This window comes from Chrysochloris asiatica, unplaced genomic scaffold (assembly GCF_000296735.1).
Source record: "Chrysochloris asiatica unplaced genomic scaffold, ChrAsi1.0 scaffold00031, whole genome shotgun sequence".
Classification (NCBI taxonomy): Eukaryota; Metazoa; Chordata; class Mammalia; order Afrosoricida; family Chrysochloridae; genus Chrysochloris; species Chrysochloris asiatica.
The window spans coordinates 7,883,128-7,899,811 of record NW_006408549.1 but is presented as its reverse complement, the minus strand read 5'-3'; the positions used below and the strand labels follow the sequence as shown (position 1 = coordinate 7,899,811).

The 16,684-nt window shown below is 37.6% G+C and overlaps 1 protein-coding gene across 1 annotated transcript in view; it reads left to right on the top strand.

Annotated features, from left to right (window-relative positions):
* Window positions 1–16,684, top strand: part of INTS8 (integrator complex subunit 8) — an 83,289-nt gene that overhangs the window by 47,088 nt on the left and 19,517 nt on the right. The window contains exons 17-21 of the mRNA XM_006859210.1: window positions 5,819–6,003; window positions 6,435–6,468; window positions 7,140–7,196; window positions 7,287–7,348; window positions 12,115–12,233. Coding sequence (XP_006859272.1) covers window positions 5,819–6,003; window positions 6,435–6,468; window positions 7,140–7,196; window positions 7,287–7,348; window positions 12,115–12,233 — 457 coding nt within the window. The remainder of the gene's footprint in view (window positions 1–5,818; window positions 6,004–6,434; window positions 6,469–7,139; window positions 7,197–7,286; window positions 7,349–12,114; window positions 12,234–16,684) is intronic.

Genomic DNA, 16,684 nt, shown 5'->3' with positions numbered 1-16,684 from the left:
ATCTATTTTGTCTACTTTTGTTTGTGTAGGTTTTAAAATGTTTTGGTAGTCTGTGTATTCCCTGAATTAGAGTCCTCACATTTGTCCATATTTGTCTCCTTTGCTGCATCAGTATTGTACATATACCTTTGGAACCTCCAGCAGTGGGTGGGGGTTCCACACTCTCAGGCCCCTTCTCTTGTCACCACCATAGAGGTGCGCAGATAGATATTGAGAAGGTAATGGGAGAAAGATTGTCTGCTATTTTTTGTCTCTGAAAGTCAGGTATCTGACCTAATAATTCTCGAAATAATTTGCACCATTTTACGTTGGGGTTTTACAGAGTGTTCATATGGTTTGTCTTTCTGGCCAGACATGCATGCTTTTTTTCTTTGCTGGGTAGGTAGGGATAAAGGGTCCCGCACAAGTTAACTTTAGGGCTGAGTCCCAAAGTCAAACGTCATAAGCAACAGCCAAAGATTCAGCCTGTGGGACCAATGGGTCTCTTTGTCTCTGTTCTGTGGAAAAACTGTGGGGTCAATGCTGGACCTTGTTGGGGGTGTTCGCCCATCTGCCTGAAGGTGTCTGGGCTAGGCTGAGAAGGTGTGACAGGGAAGAGGAGGAGAAATGGGTAGAATTCCTCCACACCTCCTTTTGCATATGTCCCTGAGCAGATTTTAGTGCTGGTTCCCTGTGTCAGTCCAGCTGTGGCCCCACCCTCTGAACTCAGTCTGGGTGTGGTGGCCACAGAGGGAGTCCCTTGACCTGATCAGTTTCCTAAGTCACAAGATTTTCCTTTATACAGTGATTTTTTTTTTTTTCCACTGGTGTGTGCGGGGAACTGACAGCCTGCAGCTTATTCTTGATCCAGAGCTCTGCGCTGTTCCGTGAAATCTCTTCCCCCATGGAGTTTGACCTACCTGACTCTGCCTCTGCCACCATGAAAACCAGAAGTCCAGTAACAAGGTTTTAAAAGAAACTTTTACCTTCTTTTGCATATCAGTTCAAATTTTGTTTGCAGCTGTCCAATGCTTCTCAAACCCTTAGTTGTTTTGGTACCTGTTTTTGTGCAAACTTTTCACAACCCAAGCCAAGGCAGAGCCATGGCTGATTTGCAAGTGATTTGCCACAGAATCCACTATTACTTGTCTGTTTGACAGAATCATTTCATGTGCATGCTCAATGATGTCATCAGCCAGGGACATGGAAGGACGCTTTAATATAATTTGGGTGCACATAATTTTTGACTCATCCTTGTTTTATCTATTGCTGAAGTCTTAGTATTAATCTTCTGGATTTCTAATTACTGTTTTTGTATGGTTTCAATTTTTTCATTTGTTTTGTCGATTTGTCTTGTGGTGTTCTCCTGAATTCTTTAAAAACTTCGTTGTTTTCCTTGTTTTTATCAGCAGGTTTCTCTTATTCTTTTAATCTGTTGAAGTACCTAAATATTATGTCTTTAACTTCCGTATCAAATAGTTGTGATACCATTCCTGGTATTGTATTTTTTTGGCTCTGTATTTTGGTCACTTGTTTGAAGTACTCTGTCTTTTTTTTTTTTCAAGTAAGCTGAAATTATCTGTTTTCTGCAAGTCATTGTGGTGTGATGTGGTGGTGGTGTGCCATGAAGTTGGTTCCAACTCGTAAATAGCCTGCATGGGAATTCCAAGGCTGTAAATCTTTACAGGAGCAGAAAGCCTCATCTTTTTCCCATGAAATGGCTGGTAGTTTCAAGTTGCTGGCCTTGAGCTTAGCAGCTAAGCCCAACTTGTAACTACTAAGCTACCAGAGGTCTTTTTTTAAACAAAAATTTTAAAGCTTTTATTGGGCATTGTGCGATACTCTTTAATTGATTATATATATAATGTGTTCTCATGCACTTGCCCTGTTTTCTAGGAGGTGTGATAGAGCCTGGAAGTGTGAATGCAGTTCTGTTTACTTTTGTGTAGTGGAGTTCAGGGTGGGTTCATGGGTTTCCTGACGCTGGTTTTCATATGCCCAGTGTCCAATCCAAGGCAGAACAGAGGCTGAGCTGGAGGGGGTACCAGTGGTCCCTGATTAGTCACAAGCCCAGCGGAGATTTATCATTATCCCAGGAGCCGTGTCCTGTGCCTCCAGGCTGCAGTGTAGTCATCCACAAAGACTCTAGATAGCCACACTGTGCCAGCCTGGTTTTTTTTTTTTTTTCTTCTCTCTCTCTCCTGTTTCTCTGTTCCTCGTCAGCTTTCTCTTCCAGTTGGCACACAATCCACCAATCTGTCTGTCTTCTGAACCTCAGCGGTCCACAGTTGCCATCCATATCTGTTTCACTTGGTCTATCTTGTTGTTTTTTCTAAGGCTCTTCTAGGGCGTCTGTGTAGTCTGCCTTATTGCCCTAGAACTTGTGATGTTTCTTTGAAGTGTTCTTATTCCTTCCCCTGTAAACAAGTAAATCCCTTTCTCTTCTTACTGCCTTTGAACTGATGACCTATTTCCTGTGATTATACTGTGTAATAAAGTTTATTTACATGCCTCTTTTCTGTAAGACTATAAGGTTCTTGAGAACAGTTGATTATTCTCAGTGCTTTACACAGTATCTAGCACATAGTAGGGACTCAAGAATGCTTTTGGAATTGATTTGATTGGGTGCTTGTGACCTCTGAAATTCTTACTTTTGGTTCCTACTTAACTTTTGTGATTAAACATATGAACCCTGGGAACAGAAAATGAATTTGAGAGGAATGACTACAAGAGTGCTGCCATTGTACTGCAGTAGGAGCTGCATCTAGTGATCCCAGCTATCTGAGAAAATATGTGTGCTGGACACCAAGAATGAAATGGCCTACTAGACTGTGGCCTCTTTATGTCCAATCTCAGCATAGGTATGGTTCTTACATCATTTCCACCAGGTCTACGAAAGCTCTAGTACTCTAGTTCATTTTCTTATGTGTGATCATGGAATTGTGGTTATATAGGAGAAAGGCCTTTGTTCTTTGAAGATGCATGTTGAAATATTTAGGTGTGAGATGACATGTCTGCCACATTGTTGTGACTTAAGAAAACACTATATATAGGTAGACATATAAACCGAATGTGGAAGAGTATTCGCATTATGAGAAGTACACAGTTATTTATTGAATTTTCCATTTTTCTGGTTTTCACAAACATTTTTCATAAAAAGTTGTGGGGTGGAGAAGAGGAAAGCACCAATTTTACAAAATTTATCATTCCCTCTTTTTGAAGCTACCATAAGCAATGATGATCTCTTTATAAAAGGTTTTTTTTAAGTCCAGCTAGGTAAGGAACTGGGATTTCCTGATGGACTTGAAATGATCCTTATCATTTCGCTCTCTTCCAGAGCCATGATGGTGAATAAGATTTAATAAGAACAAAGAAAGAAAGAGGGATTCCTCTTTTGATTTGAAGTTGTTTGTTGTTGTTGTTAAGCACCGTGGAGTTGGTTCCGACTCATAGCGACCCTGCATAGGATTTCCAAGGCTGTCAATCTTTACGGTTCCAGAAAGCCTCATCTTTCTCCTGCGGAACAGCTGGTAGTTTCGAACTGCTGACCATAAGATTAGCAGCCTAATTTGTAACCACTACGCTACCAGAGCTCCTTTTGAAGTAGTAGAGGGGAAGCAATGTTGGGTTTGTCCTCTTGGTTTTGTTATCGAACATTTTGGGCTTTATGTATTTTTTCTGGACTTTCTTACATTTTAGGTCTTTAAGAACTACTTCTCTTCATAGCCATCACTGTCAGTAATCTGCTCTTTATAATAATGTAAGACTGTTTAGTCTCTCCCTTGGAGCAGAATTTGAGGGCATGGCCTTCCTTCATTCTACTTCTTCATATTATTAGTAGCTCAGTCCTCAGTTGCTCTTTTTTTTTTTTTTTTGTATTGTGAATTGAGTGAAGGTTTACAGACAAGATTATCAGTTTTACTTTAAAAAAATCATACACTTTGTTTCATTTCAATGATTACAGTCCTCTCCATTCAGCAGCAGTTATCATGCTTCCTTTCCTGCCTGTGATTCCTATTTGCATTCCACTCACTTCCCATCCCTTCTTAACTTTGTCCTTGGAAAAATGTTGCCCTTTTGATTTTGAATGATTGGCCATTCCGTGGTGAGAATGCCTACTAGTGTTGATGTCCTCCCTATATGCCTGTCTACTGGTTGGCTGAAAATCGGACTTCAGGGGTGAGTTCCTTTCCAGACGTAAAGCGAGGGCCATAGTCTGAGGTTCCCCCTGTCTCTTTCTGATCAGCACACTGCCATCTAAAAAAAAATAATTTTGAGTTTTGTTCCACATTTTCTCCCACTCTATCTGGGGCCTTCTGTGTTACTTTCCACATAGTGGTAGGTAGTAGCTGGGCACTGTCTAGTTCTGGTATCAGAGACATGGAGACTGATGTTCACATGTACCATAAATCCATTGGACTAACTTGATTCCAATTCTCTTCATTTCTTAATACTCTTCTTTCTTCCACCCATGGAGAGACTAATAACTGCACATCAATGGCCGCTCATGAGCTTTCAAGATCCTATATGCTACTCACCAAAGTAGAATGTAGAACATTGTCTTAGTGGACTACGTTATGCTAGTTGTCTGCGGTGCCCCCTGACTCGGTGGTCCTGAGCCTCCAGGCCCAGCAACTCATTGCCTTAAGATATTTGATAATATTTAAGAAGTTTTCATCATTTTACCCGCTGTATGCTCTACCACAGTAGTGCGGGGCTCCATACAATAAGCACTGGACTGTGAACCACAAGGTCCGCAGTTCAAGCCCACCAACCGCTCCATAGGAGAAAGATGTGGCTTTCTGCTTCCACAAGATTTAAAGCTTCAGAAATCCCATACAAAGTTCCTCTGAGTCAACCTGACTCCGTAGTACTTAGCAACAACATGCTCAACCACTTTTATAGTTGTTTATAGGAAAGGTAAATAAATAGTCATGTGCAAATATCCTCTTTCAAACTCTTAAATATTTTGTGGGATATATATATACACACATAAGGAGCTCTGGTAGCGTAGTGGTTACGAATTGGGCTGCTAACCTCAAGGTTGGCAGTTCAAAACTACTAGCAGTTCCGCAGGAGAAAGATGAGGCTTTCTGCTCATATAAAGATTTACAGCCTTGGAAACCCTGTGAAGGGTCACTACGAGTTGGAACCACTCCATGGTACTTAACAACAACAACAACATATATACATACATTTTTATCTACCAGATGCTCATTTTGGTTAGAGAAAAGTTGGTCTAAGTCTCATTACTTTGTTCTGCCAACTTCAATTTATTTACTTTTTTTCCTAATTAAAAAAAAAAAAATCTTCAAAAGATTAAAAGTAAGATGGGGTTGTGTGTTTGAAATTTAAGCATTGTTTTAATGTTACCTCTGGACTTTTACCAGCATGACTGTCACCTTCCATTGTCATCTTTATCTTTTTCCATCTTTTTTTTTTTTTTTTTAAGTGGGATCATATTATGTATATTTAGCAGTTAGTTTCTTTTTTCACTAAATAATTCATAGACCTCAGCATTATCTTTGTTAACTTATTTTTCTCTTTTGCTCTTTTTAGACTATACTTGTTTTTGTTCTCCTTAGACTACGGTTGTTTAGAAAGAAGGATGCCTCTGTGGTAGAGCTAGAGGAAGCTCTGCCCTGAACAGATTCAAATCTGTCAGTGGCCATTGAGCCTGAAATCTCTCAGGGGTTCTATAGCGTGCACAGCAGAAAATAACTGTGCTTGGCATGTTTCAGCACTAATCTCAACATTATGTGTATCTTAACGATAGAACTATGGTGTATGACTTCACAGATTGTCTCTTGTGTATTTTCTGTTTATTTTCATATTATAGCTTGGACAGCTTTTGGCAGCTACCTGCAAAGAACTTCCCGGCCCTAAAGAAAGTAGACGGACTGCTAAAGACCTTTGGGAAGTTGTTGTTCAGATCTGTAGTGTTTCTAATCAGCACAAACGAGGAAATGATGGTCGAGTTAGTTTAATAAAACAGAGGGAATCGACACTAGGTATAATGTATCGGTATGTTTCTACCAGTGCATTTGGTTGAGTTCTTGTTTGTTTATTGTATTAGTTGTACTAATTCAGGAACATCTATCTACCTTTGTCCTTGTATGTCATAAAGATAAACACTCTTAGTGTGCTGATGTTGGACCTGTCTGCTATGGCTACTATTGGAAATTCTTTCTGTGTTACTTTAGAATCATTTAATATATAGTCAACCGAAATTCAAAGTCAGCAATGTCTAACGTTGAACAGTACTGAAGATTTCACATGTGGTTTTAAAATGAAACACATTTTATTAGGTTAGTTTCAGGATAGAATATTATATTCCTTCTATACATACAGAATTGGTTAGTTAGAAATAATCCTTTACCAATAATTCACTTTCTGATTTTGTTTTTAATTTCTGATATTAAATACATATACCAAAAATTTTTGTTTTTTTGTAGGAGTGAACTGATTTCTTTTATTAAAAAATTACGGGTAAGTTTCACTAAAAATTGATCTAATTACTACTGCTGATTTAAAAATAATAACTAAATATTGAGTGCTATCTTTACATGTTGATTTAAATTATTAAAAGTGATCTGTTAGTGTGCTTATCCTAAGTGAGCATTGTTGAAGGTAGGATAATGTGAATGGAGAAGTTTATTTTGCATTTATCTTGCCATGTTTTAGTAAAGAGAAAATATTTTATTAACCTTAAAGATTTATTAATTCTAGTCTTCATAATAGGCTAGATGTATGAAACCTAGCTTTCAATAAATATGCTTGGTAGAATAAATTACATTTAGTAGACATAATCTACATTTCATTCCTTAATTATTATTTTGAAGAATTAAAAAAAATAAAATTTTGTGAAGGCATTTTAAATATTAGATGAAAAAGAGATCCTAGTAATAAATTTCAAAAGTCATATGGGTAGTTGAGCTTAGAGATACCACCATATGAGACATAATAGTGGTGTTTTGCATAAATTGTATGATGTGACTTTTTCATGACATTAAAAATGAAGTTAGTGCATTAAACTAGATACTCAATTTCCCTCAAAGAGCTAAGGGGCTTCTGGAAGAGAAAATACTTGTTACCCTTGAAGATGATAGGAAAAATATTAAAATATATGTAATCTTTTGTATTTTCTTTCTTTCAAACAGGAACCATTGGTTTTGACTATTATCTTATCGCTTTTTGTGAAACTTCACAATGTTCGGGTCAGTATATCATAATTTCATTAAAAAAAAAATCTTTGAAGGAAATTTCTGTTTAAATTACAGTGGTTTTTGTTTTTTTTTCCTTTAAAGGAGGACATTGTGAATGACATTACGGCTGAACACATTTCTATTTGGCCGTCCTCCATTCCCAAGTAAGATGCACTACAATTTAACTGTTATTCAAGTATGTATGTACTTAGAAACCATATTGACTGATTTATTGTTGTTAAATGCTGTTGCGTTTGCTCTGATTCATAGCAACCCTGTATAGGTTTCCAAGGAGTGGCTGGTATGTCTGAACCACCAACCTTGTGGTTAGAGTCCAGTGCTTGTCTTATAACCTCAACTTAATTTTGTTAAAAGAATGTAAATCTGTTTGGATTATACCACCATCTTAATGCTTCTTTATTATAGTACTTGTCTTCTGAACTATAATGGGAATAAAGACAGAAATTCTAAGTAACAAAGTCTGTCAGACCTTGGTAGAAAATCTCTATGTGATCCTGATTACTTGGCGGTAGGTAGAATTGGAAAATTCTAATGAAATTTCTAATGAAAGAATGACTTCCTATCAGGTTTCTAGCATCTTATCCCTTTTACAAGTATTCATTTGAAAATTACATGTTTGTTCCTAATTTCTTAATAGCTTTATTTTCCGATTGTGATTCTCATAACTCTCCTATCTTTAGGTTTAGGTAGCTTTAGGAAGTTCCTTTATGAAAGCTTTTGTCTTGTTTGCATTGCCTGTGAATCACAGATGGGGACAACAGATATTTGCCTTTTTCTAGAAGAAGAAACCCTGAACTTTTTCTTTCCACCTATGATAACTTCTTGTACAAGAAGGTCTACCTTCTCATAAGAGTTAACTTTTCTTCCTTTTCCCAATCCTCCTCTTACTTGATTCCTGACGGGCAGATTCAGCCATATTTCATTGCTTTTACTGGTGTCGCTGAAGAAGAAAAGGTTGTAGTGGGTAGTTAAGCAAGCAGTAGAGAAAGTCATGAGAGTAGGTAATTTACTTCCATCTCAGTCTTTAAAATTGGAAGCAACTCTGTGTCAGCAGGTTCTGCTAAAATGTATTCTGTTTTTGTTTTTGCATGTATACAGAAATAGTCAGGAATATATAAATATTTAAACACCCAAAGGGCACATTTTGCAAACCTGTCTCTTGGCCGCCAGCACACAGCCTTTCTCTTTGCATGAGTCTAGAGTCCTCACAACTGCTCATTCTCTCCATACCCTCATCTCTGCCTCCATCTCTGGTGTCACTGCTTGTCTGGATGGGGTCTCACATTCCACTTGTGCTCTTCTCCCTTGATGGCCCTAGGGTCTTCTGCTGCTGGAATGTAAAATTAACTACTCCCCCCTTTTTGTTACAAAACTTCTACCTTTACAATCGTGACAGTCTCAGTTAGTCATAACAGTTACTCATTGTTGAATCATAAGAATCTTATCCCCATCTCCTTTCACCAGACCTGCCTAGACAAGATGAATACCATTCAGTGGGGAATCTGCCTTCCCCCATACACTCTGAAACAACTCCCTCTTGGAAATTTGTAATCCAGTCACTTTGTGCCTTTTTAGCCCCCCACCCCATCACCCATTTTAGGTAACCAGTGTCTGAGTTGCCCATCGCAATCAACCCTATATACAGAAGGGATAGGAGTGTCCCTTAATGTGAAGACTCTTTTCCTCTCAGTTGGTATATCCATAAGTATAGGTCAAGTTCATCAAATTGTAGCAATTTATACTTAGTTCCTTTATCAAACATTTTTTTTAAAATTTTTAGTCGAGTTCTGATCATCAAGCCATTGAAGCTAGGTCCAATGGGTACTGTCTGCAAGTTTAGGAGTTCTTGTGCATCTCCCCTAACTTCATACTAACTGTACACTTTACTCTTAGCCCTAGCCCTCCATGGCTATGTCCTTGTTCATGGGCTCAGGAGTCCCTAGATCTCACCATACTTCAGACCAACCAGCCCTTCCTCTTTTCTTTCTCATCTCCAGGCTGATGGGAGTCTATGGAACGTGATCAAACTCAGCCCATATCTTCATTGCTACCTTTCCCCCTCTTGTACTCACCAGTAGACCAATGTTATTGCCAGCAGCTTACATGCCTGCTTGTGGGTTCCCTTTGAGTTTCAGTCTTGGAAGGTGGGGGGTTTTCCTGAAGGGATAGAATATATTTTTATTGTCTACAAAATTTGGTATATTAGGTAGCAATCCTAGAATTGTTGTTAGGTGTCATCGATACGGTACCAACTCGTAGTGACCCTATGCACAACAGAATGAAGCACTGCCTGGTCCTGGGCCAACCTCACACTTGATGCTATGTTTCAGCCCATTGATGCTGTCACTGTGCCAATCCATCTTGCTGGAGGTCTTCCTCTTTTTCTCTGATCCTCCACTTTACCAAACATGATATTCTTCTCCAGTGACAACTCCTGACAATATGTCTGAAGTATGAGAGATGAAGTTTGGCCATCCTGGCTTCCAAGGAGCGCTCTGGCTGTGCTTCTAACATAGATCCGTTGGTTCATTTGGCAGTCCATAGTACTGTCAATATTCTCCTCCAACACCATAGCTCAAATGCATCAGTTCTTTTACAGTCTTCCTTATTCACTATCCAAATTTCACATGCATATGAGGTTATTGAAAATAACATGGCTTGGGTTAGGTGCACCTTAGTTCTCAAACTGACATCTTTGCTCAATACCTGAAAGAGGTCCTATTTAGCAGATTTGCACAATGTAATACATCTTTTGATTTCTTGACTGCTGCTTCCGTGAGTGTTTATGGTTGATCCAAGCAAAATGATGTCTTAGACAACTTTAGTCTTTCTTTTCTCCATTGATATGGATGTTTGTTAGTCTGGTGGTAAGGATTATTGTTTTCTTTACATTGAATTCTAGATAATCCTAGAATTAGGTAGAGATAAATTTCCCTTTTAAATGTTTAGTAGTTGTATATATATGTTGCCTGTTTGGCCTAAATTTAACCTAACAGTTGATTTTTAATGGGAGTCCTGGTGTAACGCTGTAATATAAGCACTGGACAGCTAACCACAGGGTTGGTGGTTCAAAGCCACCAGCCATACCTTGGAAACCTTATACAAGTCACTGTGAGTCCAAAGCGACTTGATGCTTAACAACAATTTATAAATGAGCTAAAAGATTGGTTAGAACAGAGGTTGTGGAGTCAGATACTTAAGGTTTGAATATAAGCTTCTCCATTTACCAGGTGAGTAAGTTAGTTTCTGTGTCAGTTTCTTCATATGTAAAGAGGGTACAACAATAGTCCTAGTTTGGCACTGTGAGGTAACACTGGATTTGTAACCCCAAGGTCGGTGATTCAAACCCACCAGCTGCTCCTTTGAAAACCTATTCAGGGTTGGTATGAGTTGGAATTCACTTGACAGCACTTAACAACAACAACCGGAGTCATGGTCTGGCACTGCAGGATAGTGTACTGTACTGCAAAGTCAGTTTGAACAACAAGGACAGTAGTTCAAACCCACCAGCTGCTACTAGGAAACCCTATACAGGGTCATGATGAGTCGAAATTGATTCAAAGGCACTTAGCAACGACAACTATAACCTCAGAATGTGAGGATTAAGTAAGTTAATACATTTTCTGAGCTGCATGTTTAGAATAATGACTGGCACATAACAGGCTTAACTAAATGTGACTGAATTTTTTGACTTCTTAAAAAACCAAACCAAACCAAAAATACTCTTCTTGCTCTTGAACAAGAGTCCTTATTGACTTCACCAGTAGTTAAGTGTTAATGTAAAACAGAGTAATATGTAGGTAGTGTTCTTAGATTTGTTAATATTTTGTAAGGTTCTGTTAAATACAAATTAGTTTAACACATTTGTAAACACCACTGTTCCTTTACCGCTATTCCTGGCACAGTGGTGACTTACAGTAAAAATGTAAAGTTTGAAGACAACAGACATAATTTGTCCCAGTTCACCTTGTAAATGACACACCATGACTTGTACCTCATGTGTCTGAATCTCGAGCCTGTTTTCTTCCGCTGTGCTTTATTACTTTTTGGAGATGGGAACTATCAGCTATGTTTCTTTGATGGACCTGGCTTTTATCTTTAAAGTTCCATCATCCATGAAATTCTGTATCCCAAGATTTCCAGGTTTAACCAGGGTCACAGCAGCTAACCCTCTTTCCCTACCCTTTTCTTGACCCTTTATTGCTTCCTGAATGCATTGAAATCGTATACTTGCCACTTCCATCCTTGATCCCATGAGGATCAGTGAGGCATCTATTCAGCAGTGGGAGTCAGTGACTCTTGCAAGAAGATACAAGGTGGATTTGAGACCATAAATCTGTATTGCTAGTGTTTTGAATCGTTGTTTTTTTGTAGCTTCTTGTAGATAACAGAACTTAAAAATCATTTGGAGAAATTCTGAATTTGTTTAAATTGTTATAAAAGCAGATATAGGGTTTTATTCACCTAGTAGTATGTTTTACACAATTGTAAAAGATTTAAAGATATCTTTTTGATGTGGTCTAGTTTACCTTCTGGAGTCCTTATGTGTTGCTATAGTATAAGCACTGGACTGCTAACCATAAGCTGGTTTAAACCTACCAACCACTCCTTGTAAACCCTGAACAGGCTTACTATGAGTTGGAACCAACTCAACAGCATTTAATAACAGTCTACCTTCTATGACATTTTGAAAAAATGCAAAATATCAGCATTCTCAATTTTTTATGAGAAGCTAACTTATACTTTATCAGAGTTAGTTGTTTAGATTATTTTTATATATTTGCTACTAATGATGTTTAATGTAGTTATGGTCACCTAAATTTTGACTATGTCTTATTTTTTAAATGTTTGTATCAGATGTGAGATTTACTTTTAATATAGAGATCAATGTGAAGTGTTTTTCCTCCAGCCTCCAGTCAGTAGACTTTGAAGCTGTGGCAATCACTGTCAAAGAGCTGGTTCGGTATACACTTAGTATAAATCCGAACAACCATTCCTGGCTGATCATTCAGGCTGACATTTATTTTGGTAAGTGACATGTGTGATTGCTCTGTGATGTTTTGGTTTTGTAGCACTTTTAAAAGTGAAAATATGTTGCACATTTTATTGTAGGACTTTATTAAACTTTGCTAAGTATCAATTTGGAGATGAACTAATTCTTCCAATGTAAAATTGAGATAATAAAATGATAATTGTTAGATTTATACTTTTTTTGTAGAAACTAGTTCAAATGACTACTTTTTTTTTGTTAATAATACTTATGCATTCATCTAGTAAAGTATGTTTAAGCAGTAAGTTTTTATTTACAAAATTGTTATTCAAAGATGTAAAGTCTCTCCAAGAGTCCTTGGGTGGTACACAGATGCTTGACTTTAACCAATAGGTTGGTAGTTTGGATACTTTGGATACATCCAGAGATCCTTTGGAAAAAAGACCTGGCCATCTACTTCTGAACGATTGCAGCCATTGAAAACCCTGTGGAGCGTAATCTACTCTGACTCACATGGAATAACCATGAGTCAGAATCTACTCGATGATAATTGGTCAGAGTCTCTTCAGGCCCTTTTTATTTTTGATGAAGGTTTACAGAGCAGCTTGTCAAATTTTCATTTGACAAATCATCTATTTTGCTTCTTTACAATGATTGTAATAATTGCCTAATCCCCTCCATGTAGCAATGTTTATCTCTATCCACTTTAACTATTGCATTGCCCCCATGTCTACCTTCATCTTTCCTCTGCTAACCTCCTTCTTATGGTATATATATTGCCTGCCCTGTCACCTGTGATCATGTGACTGTCCTCTAACCTGTGTCCTGGTGTGGCACTGCAGGTGTGTGAATAATTGTCCTTCCTCCTGTCCCTGTCATAAGGTAGCTATGAGTCAGTACCAACTTAATGGTACCTAACAACAAAACAACCCCTGTCATAGATGGTTACCTTTATCTAGAAAACCACTTCTTAACTTTTTGCAACGTTGGTATCATACAATATTTATCCTTCTACGATTGACCGATTTTACTCAGCATAACGTCCTCCAAGTTTACCCACATTATGAGGTGTGTTCATTGTTATTCTTCAGCGTTTTGTAGTATTTGATGTATGTATACAGTTTTTTAACCATTCTTCTGCTGATGGATGTTTAGGCTGATTTCCCCTTTTTAATGTGTCTCTTATAGACAGAATATGAAAGGATCCTGTTTTCTTATCCATTCTGCTCTCTCTGTCTTAATTGGTGCATTTATCTCACGTACAATGTAATTATCAATGGCTATGAATTGATTGCTGTCATTTAGCGTTTTTTTTTTTTTTCCCGTCATGCTGATGGTTTTTTTGTTCCACCTAATTTTCTACACTAAGTTTGTGTGTTTTCTTTTCCTTTTCTTTATTTCTATTGTGTTAATGTTTACTAAATCTTTTTGCTTTCCTCTTTTTTTATTTTGATGTGGTGTATTAATTTTCTTTGGGGTGACCCTGCAATTTATTTTATTCCTCATTTAAAACATTCTGTTTTAGCCTGAAATTTACTTGCCTTCCTTGCAATATGGAAGTTCTATATCTGTTCCCTCATTTTGCTTTGTAGACGACTTCATTATAAATTGATTATCTCTGTCTGGTTCCCTATTTTCAATTTTAGAGGTTTTTTTTTTTTACTTTAAAGTGGCATTGGAGGATAGGCGCTGGACCACAAGGTTGGTTTGAACCACAAGGTCAGTGGTTCTAACTCATCAGCTGCTTGGAAACTTGATACAGGGTTCTTATGAATCAGCACTGACTCATTGGCACTTAAAAATAGCAGTATCTGAATTTAGTTCTGGTTTTCATGTGTGTTAATCTCAGGTTGTTGTCTGCTCTTGTTGGCTCTCTGCCCAAAGAATACACTTTAATATTTATTGTAAATTTGTTCTAGTTATTTCATATTTCTTAAATTTCTGTTTATCTGGAAATGTCCTAATTTCTTCATTGGGTTTGAAGGACAGTTTTGTTGAGTATGTGGATCTTGATTGGCAACTTTTTATTTTTAGATTTTTGTATATGTCGTCCCACTGCCTTCTTGTCTGCATGGTTTCTGCTGAGAATTCAGAGCTTAGTCTTATTGGTTCTCCTTTTTGTGTTTCCCGAGTTATTCTCAGAATTCTTACCTAGTCTTTGGTTTTAGAAAGTTTGAATATCATATGTCTTGGTGATTTTATTTTGGGTTCTCTCTTGTTCAGTTTCTTGTATGCTTATCTTCTTGTCTTTTATGCTTTTTGGGAAGGTTTTTTTCAGAAACTCTTTGACAATTTTCTCTGTGCTTTTTAGCATCTCTTCCTGTTCTGGAATTCTGATTACCCATAAGTTGTTCCTTTTTCACTGTGCTACACTTAACTCAGGCTTTCTTTGGATTTTTTCTGATTGTTCTAATTTAACTAGGATTGAGAAATTTGTTTTCAAACAAACAGATTTAAGTTTCCATTGCTTCGAATCTACTCCTTTCCTTTTTCAGTGTTTTGTCCATTTCTGAAATCTTCGATTGCAGTTTCTATATTTTTTTAAGATTTACACTTATTTTGTCTGTTAGTTCTTGTAATGTTCACTTGAATTTTTCTAAAGTTTTTTCTGTGTTCTCCTTGCTTTCCTTGATCTTCCTGTCAAATCATTCTTTTGAAATATTTTTGAGTTAGTTTCATTATCTTCCGCAGAAACATTTTTTGGCTCTTCATCTTTGTCATTTGTAGAGCTATTCTCAATTGTCTGTTGGCTTCAGGGCATTGTGGTGTTGTTACATTTGCATTTGATTGATGGCTGTATGATGCAGTGTTCTGAGGCTCACCAACAGCTCCCTCCTGTTTTCCATGGTCTGGAAGCTGTTATTAGCTCTTGCCCAGTGGATATAGCTACAGGGGACATTGTTGGAGATGGGCTGCATGGGCATAGTTGTTGTCTCTTGTCAGGTTTGGAAGAGGATAAAGCCCCCTCTGCCCTCCCCCCACCACTCGTCTGTCAGTTTGTCGTACTGTGGTGGCTTGTGAGTTGCTGTGATTCTGAAGTCTATGCCACCGGTATTTTAAATACCAGCAGGGTCACCCATGGTTTCAGATGAGCTTCCAGACGAAGACAGACTAAGAAGAAGGAGTGCCAAACTATTTCTGAATATTTATGAATAGCAGAGAAACACTGTCAGGTAGAGTGCTGAAATAGAGCCCTTCAGGTTGGAAGGCACTCAAAATGCGACTAGGGAAGAGCTGCCTCCTCAAAGTAGAGTTGAGTATGATGACGCGAATGGAGTAAAGCCTGTGGGTGTAAAGTCCATGGGAACTTCATTTGTTGATGGGGCACAACTCAAAATGAAGAGAAACAGCTGTAAACATCCATTAATAATCAGGACATGGAATGTATGACATATGAATCTGGGAAAATTGGAAATTGTCAAAAATGAAATGGAACACATAAACTTCAATATCTTAGGCATTAGTGAGCTGAAATGGAATGGTATTGGCCATTTTCATTCTGACAACCACATGGTTTTACTATGCTGGAAATGACAAATTGAAGATGAATGGTGTTGCATTCATTGTCAAAAAAGAACATATCCAGATCAGTGATGAGGTACAACGCTGTCTATGATAGGATAATAGCCATGCACCTACAGGGAAGACCAGTTAGTATCACTATTACTCAAATTTATATACCAACCATTAAAGTCAGTGAGGATGAAATAGAAGAATTCTACCAACATCTTTAATCTGGGATTGATTAAACATGAAATCAATATGTATTGATCATTACTGGTGATTGTAATGCAAAGGTTGGGAACAAAGAGGAAGGATCAGTTGTTGGAAAATAGAACCTTGGTGATAAAATGATGCTGGAGAATGCATGATAGAATTCTGCAAAATCAAAGATTTGTTCATTTCGAATACCTTCTTTAGGCAATGTAAGAGATGACTATACACATGGACCTCACCCTATGGAATATACAGAAATTAAATTGACTACATCTGTGGAAAGAGGTGATGGAAAAGGTCCATATCATCAGTGAAAACAAGGCCAGGGGAGACTGGAACAGACCATCAATTGCTCATATGAAAATTCAAACTGAAGCTGAAGAAAATGAAAACAAGTCCACGAGAACCAAAGTATGACCTTAATTAGAAACCACCTGAATTTAGAGATCATCTGAAAAACAGATTTGATACATTAAACATGAAAGACTGAAGACCAGAAGAGTTGTGGGATAACATCAAGAACATCATACAGAAAGAAAGCAAAAAGTCATTAAGAAGACAAGAAAGAAGGAAAAGGTCAAAATGGGTGTCAGAAGAGACTCTGAAACTTGCTCTCCAGTGTAGAGATACTAAAGCAAATGGAAAAAATGAGGAGGTATGAGAGCTGAACAGAAAATTTCAAAGATCAGCTCAATTAGATAAAGTCAAATATTAACAAAATGTGCAAAGAGCTGGAGTCAGAAAACCAAAAAGGGAGAACATGGTCAGCATT